Source organism: Pongo abelii, chromosome 2 (genome assembly GCF_028885655.2).
Source record: "Pongo abelii isolate AG06213 chromosome 2, NHGRI_mPonAbe1-v2.0_pri, whole genome shotgun sequence".
NCBI lineage: Eukaryota > Metazoa > Chordata > Mammalia > Primates > Hominidae > Pongo > Pongo abelii.
In genome coordinates this window covers 152,833,951-152,846,579 of record NC_085928.1, presented here as the reverse complement: position 1 = coordinate 152,846,579, position 12,629 = coordinate 152,833,951, and the positions used below count along the sequence as shown (strand labels likewise).

General features: G+C 38.7%; 1 protein-coding gene across 1 annotated transcript in view; it reads left to right on the top strand.

The window, feature by feature from the left end:
• The window catches only part of SLC9A9 (solute carrier family 9 member A9), a 591,979-nt gene that overhangs the window by 486,270 nt on the left and 93,080 nt on the right, over nt 1-12,629 (top strand). The window contains exon 14 of the mRNA XM_024245123.3: nt 682-761. Within this exon, the coding sequence (XP_024100891.1) occupies nt 682-761 (80 nt within the window). The remainder of the gene's footprint in view (nt 1-681; nt 762-12,629) is intronic.

Genomic DNA, 12,629 nt, shown 5'->3' with positions numbered 1-12,629 from the left:
TCTTTCCTTTTTTTTTTTTCACATTTCATCCTCTTCTCTCACAAAAACACCCATCAAACACTTTCTCTTCCTCTTTTGCCTTTAATTCTTTATCATCCTCTCACCCTTTATGGCCCTTGTGAGAAAGAAAAAAAGAGATAGACAAGCACATTCGATTGTTGCAATCTTCTCATCAGGAATATCTATTTCAAAACTGTTCATAATCCAGGCAGAAATATGTCAAAAATCAACCAATAGCCTTTGGTAATAATCTATCAAACAAAACGAATAAAATGTAGCATAACACTTATTAGACTATTATCCTCACTTTAGCCTTGACCTTTTGGTAATCCATAAATAAATATCATCCAAATTTCACAGAAGTAAACTGTAAAATTCCCACAACAGCACTATGACAGAAATGTCATTTTTATTGATGTCAAAATAGCATTTCTTAGCTATTTAATAAAGTCGGGATTATTAAGAAAAGTAAATGTTGAAATACTCCAAAAGGGTCTCATCCACATAGCAAGATGTATGAGCTAACTTGCCTGGCAACTGCTTCACCATTTAGATGAAAATGCCTATACTTAGAAAGGTTTTTTTTTAATGTAGTTAAGTTTAATTTGGTTTGACATGTATTTTTATATTAAAATCTTTTTGACTATTTACCCAATGCCTTTTTCTATTGTTTCTCCCCAGGAAGCAAATAACTTGGATAAAAACATGACGAAAGCAGAGAGTGCTCGGCTCTTCAGAATGTGGTATGGCTTCGACCACAAGTATCCTTTGATAATAACGATCTCACAGATCCTGCTGCAGGCAGAGAATTACTTTTAAGCTCTTAATCATTGAAGTGTGCACTCCTGTTCTTCAAGAAACACCAAAAGGTAAAGTGAATTCACAACCAAACTTATAAAAAGGAATGATTTTATAAAATAAAAAGCAGGGTAGTCCATACTTAAGTGTTTCAGAGAGCTAAAGTGAAACTTGTCAGAGTCAAATTTATCTAAGGTTTTCCTGACAATAATGCCAGTTGATAAAATCATATAGTCCTGAAGAAGCTTTTTTTGCTGTTCTTCCCTTTGTAAAGCTCTTACTTCTGGTCAAATAGGCCTGCTTGATTGAGGGCATTGTATGAACAGTCTCAGCAGCCTCTGGCCAGGGTAACCCAGCCAAAGCTCCTGCACCCTTCTCCTAGGAACCCATTTGTGTGTTTTTGTTTCATGCTGTAAAAAATGAAGGGGTGGGGACAGGGAACAAAAATAAATGGGCCAAGGAGATGAGTCCAGTTCATGACAGAGTTCATCATAAAATAGCGCTGCTTTGTTTTCCAGGCAGACTTGAATAAGCTTTTTCCAGTGAAGGGCAATTTTAAAAATCTAGCAATCACTGTAAACATAGTAGCTCAGATATACCTTGCCATGTGATTCATGGGGCTAAGTCAGGTCTGAAGTGTTTTGCCATTGTGAGCTGCAGTAAGCCGTCTGTCTCTAATCCCAGGCAAAAGCTCCAAGGAAGTAAGGAAAGAACGGCACTGTAAATTGAATGTGTTGGGTCTTTGTAGCTAGTTTTCCAGTCACAAATCCCTCTCCTTTCAGTGAGAAAATGTCAGTCACTGGATGATTTTAAGTGCCTAAGCAAAAATGATTAAAGCCACAACAGATCAGTGGGAGAGGAGGAAGAATTAAGAATAGGGAAAGGAAATTCAATAGAATAGAATAGAATAGGGAAGAAAAAGAGGCAAAAATGGACAGGGGAGAGGAGGCAAGAGAAATGCAGGAAGGAAAGGAAAGCAAATTAGAGGAATGACTGGAAAATAGAAAGCAAAAATTAAGAAAGAAGTGAAGAGAAACCAATTGAAGATTGCAGAGATGAGCAAAAGTAAAACAATGTGAGAATTAAAAAGCAATTTTGCAAAAGTAGAGCATTCCAAGAATTATGAAATGGTGATGTGGAAGATAGAGGGTTTTTGAGGTTAGAGTTTTGTTTTCTCATAGCTCTGTTATCTATGGCCAGATATCCTTTCTTGCTCAGTCTTCAGTTTTGCGGACAAATGTAGGTTACCACAATCTTGAGAGAAGTCCATCTTGGCCATTAATTATTTCTTAAAGGTTCTGGTATCTCAGTAACTACCTGAAGACTTTCTGGTCTCTCTAAGGGAAACTAGTTCTTAGAAAGATATTGCTGGTTTTTGCTCCTGGTTGATCTCTCTTTGGAAGCCGAATTTGCCTCTGCCATTGCTTATAAGTATCTGATAACCCAGTTTGTTCAAAATTATAAAAATTTGACTAAAGAGTAAACACAATGAGATGTACAGAAAGAACATGGTAAATCAGAAATGAGATAAAAGATGCTTTTGTTCAAATTCTGACAATGCTATGAGGAAAGCTTTACAATGAAGAAAAGAAATAAAGTGAAAAAAAAACTTGAAGACAAGAAAAGAAAAGTTGGAGTCCATCAAAATTTTTAGCTTAAGGCAGTGACACTAAATTCAGATGATGTCATAGTTTTTGTCTCACTTTCATCAGGGGTTTATTTCCATATGATTATAGACAGACTAGCAAAAATAAAAGCAGATTTACACCCTCAGTCATATCTCTTCTCATGGTAATTTATCCTCCTGCACATTCATTCTAGAAATTGCTATGCTGCCATCACTACACAAATATATATTCACTTAGACAATGAAGTTTTTGTATCTTAGCTATGCTCTGAATTTATACCTAGAGAGTAGCAAGCAAACAGTTTCAACTATGTGGCCTCTTAATATATCTGTTATTTTACAGCAAATTATCCATTTGGCATTTATGTTCATTCTATTGTCCACCCAGAACCCAGGCAATGTGTCCTGTGAACTTCATAAGTTAGGCTATGCCAGCCACCACCAATGTAGAGATTGGCCCCTCATCCTGAGATCAGGTTGCTGGCCTGGACCAAAAAGAAATTGTCACGAGGCTGAAAGAAATTGGCTATGTAGTTTGGAGCTGTTAAAGTTTCATTTCAGTAAAATTGCATCATGCAAATGAGGTATCACAAATAATTAGACAAAAGGAAAAGAAGAATATAGAACTTCATACACACCTATATCAGTCAGGGTTCTCCAAATAAATAGAATCAGCAGAAGTACTTTACATATCATATACATATATATTTATTTCAGGGAATTGGTTTATACAGTTGTCGGGGCTGGCAAGTCCAAAATTTGCAGAGCAGGCTCTCTGTCTGGAAATTCAGGCAAGAGCTAATACTGCAGTCCTTAGGCAGAATTCTTTCTTCCTCAGAAAAGCCTAAGTTTTGCCGTTAAGTCCATGCAACTGATTGCATGAGACCCACACACCGTATTGAGGATAAACTCCTTTACTTAGTGTCAATCGCAGATATTAACCACATCTACAAAATACCTTAGGTGTCAACAATGACACCTAAGTTAGGGTTTAAATGAATAACTGAGTAGTCTAGCCAGGTTGACCCATAAAACTAACAATCACATCACCGAATTTATATTCAATTAATGCCTAATATTCAGACTCAAAGGTAGAAAACCCCTCTTAATTTACCACTGTTATCAATAAAACCAGTCACTCACATAGTTTTGTTTTTTCTTTTTCATAGCATAAGTGGTACATACATACCTTCCCCTAAAAGTTTTCCGAAAACTACAGAATAAAAATTATAAAACTTAACATTCAATGAGGATGAATAATGTCAAGCACTGTGTTCAGTGCTTTACATTTATTACTTCATTCCACCTCCCCAGCTCTGTAGGAGGCTGGGAGGGTCTAGAGATATAACAACACAAGTGTACTAGTGATTGGGTTGGCCTCTGCTGCAACAGGGGCTCCCCTGTTGGAAAGAAGCCTATGATGCCAAAACTGATGATTAATTAAGGTTCATTATGATTCAACGTGGGCAGCAATTCCAAATTATGGAGTACAAAGAAGAAATTGAGAAATGCAGAGGTGAGAAATGGAACTAATGTTACTGAGCAGGGAGGAATGTTATTTCATTTAATTCTCTTCATTTAACTACTCTTTTTGTTTTATTTAATTCTTACAACCACCCTCTTTGATGTGGAGGAAACAAATTCCCACATAACTTAAATAACTTTGTTTCCATAGCTAGTAAGTGTCAATTTCATGATTCAAGCCCAGATTAGTCTCACCCTAAAGTCCATCAAGACACCTAAACAAACTTGGTTATTAACAATTCTATGTCTATGATATCTCTTACTCTACCTGTAAATCCTCATGTCTCAGTATGTTCATAAAGTCACCATTAAAACAATGAATAATTAGGACTCCTTACATGATACAGTCCAGAGCTCACATCTTGAACATTTATTGGTACTATATCGGTGCGATAACAAGGTTACAGGTTTTTGTTGGTCACACAGACAGCACCACCATGAAGGAATCCCCAACTTCTGAATCAGATCCTCAACTCTTTAGGGGCAGAAAGTTAAATATTCAGAGACTCCAAGAGTGGTTCAGTCTGTTAGGAGATGGACTCACTGTAGCCAAGCTCAAAGGAGGCAGAAGTACAAACCAGACACCAAATTCCTAAATTGCCATATCCCCAACGTGGAGTGGGAGGTATGGGCAGGGGGAGATACTCTTCAGCCATAAGAAGGCTCAAGTCACAGTCTGGTCCGTAGCTCCCCTCCTATCCTACTCTTTCCCGCCGACTCACTCTGCTCCAGCTACCCTGTCCTTCCTCAGGCACACCAAGCACCCTTCTGCACCCAGGCCCTTGCACTGGCTCTTCTCTCAGGCATTTGCTTGCTTCCTTCCTTTACCTCTTTCATTCAACTCGTCGGTGAGACCTCCCTGGCTCTGTATCTAAATGTCTAAAAGGAGCTGACTCTCTCACTCCTTCCTGCTTTATTTTTTTTTTTTACCATAACACTTCACCACCACCCAACACAGAATGGACTTTGTTTTAATAGTTGCCTCCAACCAGGATATGTGCCTTCCATAGACAGAAATTGGGTCTGTTTTCATTCCCTGGTATGTCCTCAGGGCATAGAACAATGCCTGGCAGGGAGTGGACACTCAATAAATATTTGTTGAAGGAATGAATGAATCAATTAAGCAAGCAAGCAATATTTTCTATCCAGGGCACCTTCATTTCAGGCATTGATGTAGCAGAAAAATCCAATTAATTATCAGAAGGCTGCTAAGTGAGTCTGAAAGCAGAGCAAGACAGAGTGGATAATATTAATGTTTTCATCCAGGCTACCCTGTGTAGACACCCAGCCTGAGTGTCTCACTCCCTAGACAGGAACAGCCACTCACAGCAGACTTAAATCCCTATTGCTTGAGCCGACCTCCTTCCTGTGGTTGGTCCATCCTTTGTTAGGTTTTATTAGTACAACGATCTGGCACATTCAAGCCTGACTCTGCCTTAGAAGCCATTCTCTGTCTGAGTGACGTTGAATACATATGTCTTATCTCACCAATCATGTTGATTTTATTAGTAACAAACTCAAAATTGTAAAGCCACCTATCATCCTCACTTAGCAATCTCTCATAATGAGGAAGTAAGAAGAAATTGATGCCCCCTTATTCATATTTTAAGACATCAGATAAAATTATTTGCACGGATTCGCAGTGTTACAGCTGGTATGAGAATCTCATGTTGCCTTATTCATAGGTGACTAATGATGTTGCTTGACTGTCTCCTTTCTAGAGTCTCTCCATTCTCTCATTTACCATCTCTCCCCTTAAACATGTGTATAAATTAGCCCCACAAATGTGAATGACACAGGATAAGAATGACCTTTCCAAAATAAAAAGGGCAACCTAACATCATTTTTAGCACTTCCTATATGTCAACATCAACTGAAAATAAGGACTTATTATGTGGTTGCCAACATTTTATAAGTGTAAAGAAAGTGCAAAGAACAATGGATTGGCAAGTTGACACAGTAACAGAATTACATAAAGCCACGTGGATGGAGATTTCCTTCCCATAACTGGTTGGAATGAAGAGTGCACTGAGATATTGCCAATAAAATGAAAAGCCCACAGCAGGATATGTGGATGCTGAAAATGCTTGCATTTCCCATTCTAAAGAGTCTGGCAAGGAAAGTGGCAGGTACCAGACCCCATCTTGTACAGGCTAAGGCAGACTGACAATCCACTTCAGGAAATGTAAATATAAATGTCAGGGGCATTCAAAATGATACTTGGAAACCACGTATTTAATAGATTTAAATGTAATGGCATTTTAGTCTTAACTAAAAAAAAAAGAAAAGAAAAGAAAAACCTTCCCCTCCTAAAACTTGACAGAATTTTTTATATCCCACACAGTCATGCTTATTTTAAGTCATAGGTATGAATATTGTGAACAGCAATTTCCATTTTAAATGATGATCCTGTACTGCAGTTTTTTCCCATCCTGACTGGCTGAAACACCCATGAATTATGCCATTTTCATAAGTGTTCCTAGTGTATAATTGGTTGTTTTAGTCTGATAGCTTCTTTGGTGGTTCAGCAAAAGCCTCACCTGTCTGAAGGAGAGGTGTGTTTTACTTTCAGTAGCAAGCAGGAGAGATAGCAAAGGATGTAAGTAATCTTTTGTTCAATGGATACTTTATTGATTGCCCACTATGTGGAGGCAATATACTAGGTACTGAGGGTAGGCATGGTTGACCCTCACCAAGTCTTGCTTTGTACCTCATGGTCGCAGTCCTTTGAAATCACAGGTTGTCCCTAGCATAGGAAAGGAAGACATTGGCATCATCAGAATTTCATGGGGGGATGAACTCTTCAGGAGAGCCATAAATTAAAATCATTGGTAGCTCTCACTTGCAAAATGTAAAGATAACTCCACAAGTAGTTTCAGAAAGCAACAAAATTTCAAAATATTTGAAGTAAACATAAGCAATCAGCTTCCTAAAGGCTCTTCCTAAACACATTCTCTGATGGCATCCGCACATGAATATGCACATGGCATTATAACTGCTGCTCTTGGGAAGCTGGCTGTAGGGAGGAGCCCAGCTCGCATTGGCTGCAATGCAGCCATCACTCCCATCCCCTGGTTAATAACACCTAGAATGCTATTATTATTTTGGGGTATTTAGGTTGGCTTTTGGTCATCCATATCCTTACAGGTGCTGCTGTAGAAAAATCTCATAGAAAGTCTTTGACTTAGCACCTAAGTGAAGTGGAATTAAAGCTTCCTGAAAGAGGCTGGGTTCAGTGGCTCAACCCTGTAATCCCAACACCTTAGGGGTTGGAAGCAGGAGTATCGATTGAGCCCAAGAGTTTGAGACCACCCTGGGCAACATAGCAAGACCCCATCTCTACAAAAGAAAAATTAACTCAGCATGGTAGCATGTACCTGTAGTCCTACCTACTAGGAAGTCTGAAGCAGGAGGATCACTTCAGCCCCGGAGTTCAAGGCTGCAAAGAGCTATGATTTTGCCACTGCCCTGCAGCTTGGGCAACAAAGTGAGATCCTATCTCTTAAAAAATCCTGGGAGAAAACATCAGCTTCTTCCTGGACTCCTGTGTTCTTATGACTTTTGGGGAGGAATCAACACAGGGGAATTTTAACAGTATCTGGAAACACGTGCAGTCTTTTGTGCAGGTAACAACTTGGATCTTCCATAATTTCTTCTTCCACATAATAGGAATGATACATACTATCCTCTGTTTTGGCTGAATCCATCAGTAAAGTTGGCTAGTTATTAAAACAGCTTCCTACTGATGGCAACTGATTCACTGGCCTCTCAGAACCAACACATTTAAAACAGTTAAATAGTGCAGTTTTCTCAAGACCCTATGACCTAAATACATTGCAATATTCTGTAGTTGGTATAAAACCCTTCTGGAGACCTGACAAGTGACTACACGTATGACTTTATGAATTGTTACCTAAACACAATGGATTCCCCACTGTGATTATAAAATATTGTGGATCCCAAGATGGTAACTGATTTTTGTACAATGATCCTGGGATTCTACATAAGCTTTGGCATCTCTGCTTTGTTTTGCTTTTTTCCCTGGAAAAGTTTTAATAATATTTCTATTAAATGAAAATGCTTTCATATTTCAACTTCACTTTAAACAAATGATACGAAGATCTAGATTTACACAAATAAGAAATCAGAAGGTCACTCCTCCCCTTGTAGAATGGATAAAATAAATTCCTTTAAATCAAATTCAATACATTTATTATTTTCTCAGTGCAAAGCACCATATTAGACTTTCCTCATCCATTTATTCACTCACTTATCACGTTTATCAAGTCTACCACATGCCAGGCACCATCCTGGGCACTCACGATGCACCTGTAAAGAAATTCCCACAGAGCTATCATTCCAATATGGTTCTGTTTTTAAATTTCTGACATATGGAGATCTTTTCAGGAACACACTTACGGTGTAAAGAAACACACAGACATTCCACTATTGGTTTTTATCAAATGGAAGAAAGTCTTGGTCTGTGGCCAGAAGTTATTGATTTGCTATTATAGCCTATCTACTTAAGAGTTATGTAATTTTAGGAAAGTTATTTAACCATTCTGTGTCTCCATCACTCATCTGAAAAATGGGGATAACGGAAGTCCCTACCTCATAGCTTTGTTTTGATAATTAAATGAATTAACACAAAACACTTAGAACAGTGCTCATTACATGTATTATTATTATTTCTACCTACAGATAGCCACATGTCTTAAAGACAGGCATCATGTAATGTGTATAATATTGTCATTTATTATCTGAGTGACTAAAATTTCCATTATTTTATATACTTGTAATAATTTTTTGTTGCAACAGCTGTATTTTAATACCATTTCAAAGTCTTTAGTTTCCATAAAGGAAAGGTTTCACTTGGGCTATAAATCAGACATAATTCTTCTTCTTTGATTTTGAGTAAATTGATGGAGCTGGGTGTTAAGCTCTTCTTTTGTGTCCTCTGTTCTGCACATGCAGTTGTTTCATTTATGACTTTTCTAACTTATAGTCCATCATCTCAGTTATTTTTCTGGAAATTATACTACAGATAGCAATTTTGACTTGATAGAGAAGTGCAGCAATTTTTCTCTTCCACAATGAAAGCAATACAAGCCTTTGATGATAATTATTCCTCTTGTACCTTACTGTGATAAAGGAAATCTTTCAATTGCACCTTTCAGGTGAAGCCATGGTGTTTTGTTATTAGCAGTGTGATGTTATACTGAAGATTTCTAGGTCAGTACTGAATCATTTTATTAGGAAAAAAGGAGAAACGAAAGATGATAGGACTTACAAAAACATATGTATTACCTTAATGCTGCCAGTATTGAATTTAGTTTTAATATTTCTTTCCCATGAAAAAAGAGTATAATGTTTAAATGTTCTTTAATCGTTACTTGGTCACTCCTTTTCAACTGTAGGAGCCAAGATATTTGCAGGCTGCCAACAAGCTCATGAGCTACCAGAGACACATTATCAGCATGGGCCATGGCTGCCAGCTTCACATATTACCACCTGCCAGTGAGACACAGTCCTGGGTCTAGCTCGCAGACTGCAGTTATCCAGCGTTTGTCTGCATGTAAAGCTATGATAGACATCACACAGAGGGTTGGGCAGACATGTCTCTTCCCTAATTAAGGTTCACTTCACAAGGTAGATGGTGATGATTCTCAATGTATGTCAAACCAACTCATGAGAAAGAGCAGGCAAAGAGATTATTATGCTGGTGGTTAATAGAGGAAAAGCTTGTTGAAGAAATAAATGCTATTCTTCCAGTCATGTGAGAAACGGTCCATGGAGGAATGGGGATTTCCTAACATGAAATTAAACAATGAAAAGGGAGGAAGAGCTTTCCAAGAATAGGGAGTAACATGGGGAAGGTCCTGTGATGAGTGTGGCATGAGTAGATGCGAGAGAGCCTGAATAACCCACCAGAAAAGTACAGAATTACAGGAGAGAGAAAAGAGGTGGTCTTGAGGGACAGTGAATAAGCCTTTGAAGTCAAGCGTGAAACCCTTATTCCCAATGCCTAGTGTAATCAGAATTCTCTTGTTAATATTTTATACTTTTTTGGTTACTCAGATGGCTAAAGGTAGAGTGATGTGGTACAGGCTAAAGTATCCTTTAAAGTTTCCTTTCTGTCACAGATCTTACTGCTGTGAGGCTTGGGTTTGGTTTTCATATTTCTTCCTCCAGAAAAATAATTATTCTATTATATTTTATTCAATTATTTTAACTAAATTGAATTTTAATACTTCTTCCTAGGGGGAAAAAAGTCTTCTGCCTTCTCCTAAGCCACAGAGATAAAGAAAGAAATGGTGATTGCCCTTAAGATGCCAGCATCCTAATGAGGTAGATTAGTGCCACCAGCCACCAATGCTGAGAGCTATCACAAAGTTCTGAGCAAAAAAGTGTTTTTTTAGTTTGTTCAGGCTGCTATAACAAAATACATTAGACTGGTAGCTTATAAACAATAGAATTTCATTTCTCACAGTTCTGGAAGCTGGGAAGTCCAAGGTGAAGGTCCCAGCAATGTCCATGTCTGGTGAGGACCCGTTTCCTGATCACAGAATTCACTTTCTTGCTCTATCCTCATGTGGTGGAAGAAAGTAAACAAGCTCTCTTAGGCCTCTTTGATAAGGGCACTAATCCCATTTATGAGGGCAGAACTCTCATTACCTAATCACCTCCCAAAGGCTCCACCTCTTAATGTGATCACCTGGGGAGTCAGGCTTCAATGTGTGAATTTGGGGGTACACAAACATTCAGAACACAGCAAGTGCTATGGAAGCCAGAGAGAGGGGTATAGCCAACTAAACAGCTTTGGAGAAGCCAGGAAGCCACACTGAAGTGACTTTGGAAGTGGGTGATAAAAGAGTAAGAATCTGTAAGGAGCAGGGCTGAGAGTGTGAAGGACTTTGTGGCAAGGTAACAGCTCAGCCAAAAGCCTGAACAGGGTGCAGAGTGTTCAGAAAATGGTGAAAAGTTCAGGGCAACTAGTGGGAAGTGAAACCAGGGAATTATCATGTGCACAGATTGTGTAGGACCGCATGTGTCCCAGTTAAGAAAATGGATTTTATTTATTGACAGCAGGAAACCAATGCAGCACTTTAAGCACGGAGCCACAGAGTCCTGTTTGTTATAACGCAGAGAACTGGTGGCTGTATGGAAGCTGTTCTGACAGGGAGATGAATAAACTGAAAATAATCCATGATCCAGGACAGTTGCCCCGCAAAATACCCACCAGTTTTCTGTGTGGATAAAAATGTAGACAAAATGTTTCGTTCTACTTTGGAAACTATTTTAGAGCATTCAGTGTGTGTTCCCAATAAAAATGAGTTAATATATAAAAGTATCATTTCATTAAGATATTGATTCTTAAATTTCCACTACTGAAAATTATCCTGTGGTGTAATTGTTAGGGCCAGAGTCTACTAGAATGTTTTTTAGCTAAAAAGCCAGATCAGTCTCTAAGCTTGTCTTCTAGTATTTCAGTTTCCTGTCCATAGTCAGAAACTGGAGAATTTCAACTAATCTAACAAAAGGTTTTAACTAATCTAACAAAAATATCTGAATTGCAATTCGTTTTCAAACAAAAAGTTGTTTTTGTTCTTAAACCGATAAACTAGAATGCCACCAGCCCCCGAGCCACTCTCAGCTTCCTGGAGCAGCCTCTCACCAGTAGTGACTGGCACTGTGGCCTTTTAAATGTAGGGGAAGAAGCTTCAGAGAGCTAACCTTTTTCCAAAGGAAACAGACACATCCTGAAACCATTGCCTTTGACATCCCTTGAAGCCATTTCCTTGGAATTCCTTGAAATCTACCAGTGTATTAGGTTTCACTGACCTGTCGCCTATAAACATGGCCAGAACTGATTTCTAGCTCATGCAGGCTGCTAAGCAAATCTTTCCTTAATCCTTTAACATGTGTTTAATACCTCAAACAGGAAAGACTGTAGCAGCTTTATTTCCTCACCGCCCCTTCCCAGCAACTGCAAACACCTCTTCCCACATCCCTCGCTATGGACTAGCCCTTGGGTTACAGGTGCGAAGCCCTTTGCCGTTCCTTCCACTGGTTCATGTAGACACAGAATTATGCCTGGAATGCCCAAGAGCAGCAAGTAGGTGTCAGTCATGAGGGGTGGCTGACCAAGGCGGGCTGTGTGCACTGCAGGCTCTGGGTGCTGAAGGAAGAGAAGTCCCCAGAGTACCCCTAGGCAGGTGCCCCACATGGTAAACAACTCTAGCAGTACAAGCTCAGAAGCCTGGTATTTAACTGGATTGGCCAACTTTTTTTCCTTTTTTTCCCCCTTTTCTTAGTCTAAAGTCCTCAGGCCTTCTGTGATCTGAAATATTCAGAAGATGAACATTATGGTAATTGGTAATTGTACAAGCACTTTGCAAACATCAAGTGCTTCATAAAGTTAAAATGATACTAAATTCAGTGACAGGTTTATAGGCCTGAAGGCCTTCAGACTCATTTTGCAGATATAAACAAAGAATTTTATTACATTTTTATTATTTTTAAATTCTAGCTGATTTCCTGCTATATTCAAGGTTATGATGAGCACATAAGTCTCTTCTCAGTCCACAGATATGCCTTATTGAGAATTCTTCCTCACCTCAATCTTTGGCTTCTACAAATCCCACTCTTTGGAAGCTATCCCACTGTGGAATGGGTACTC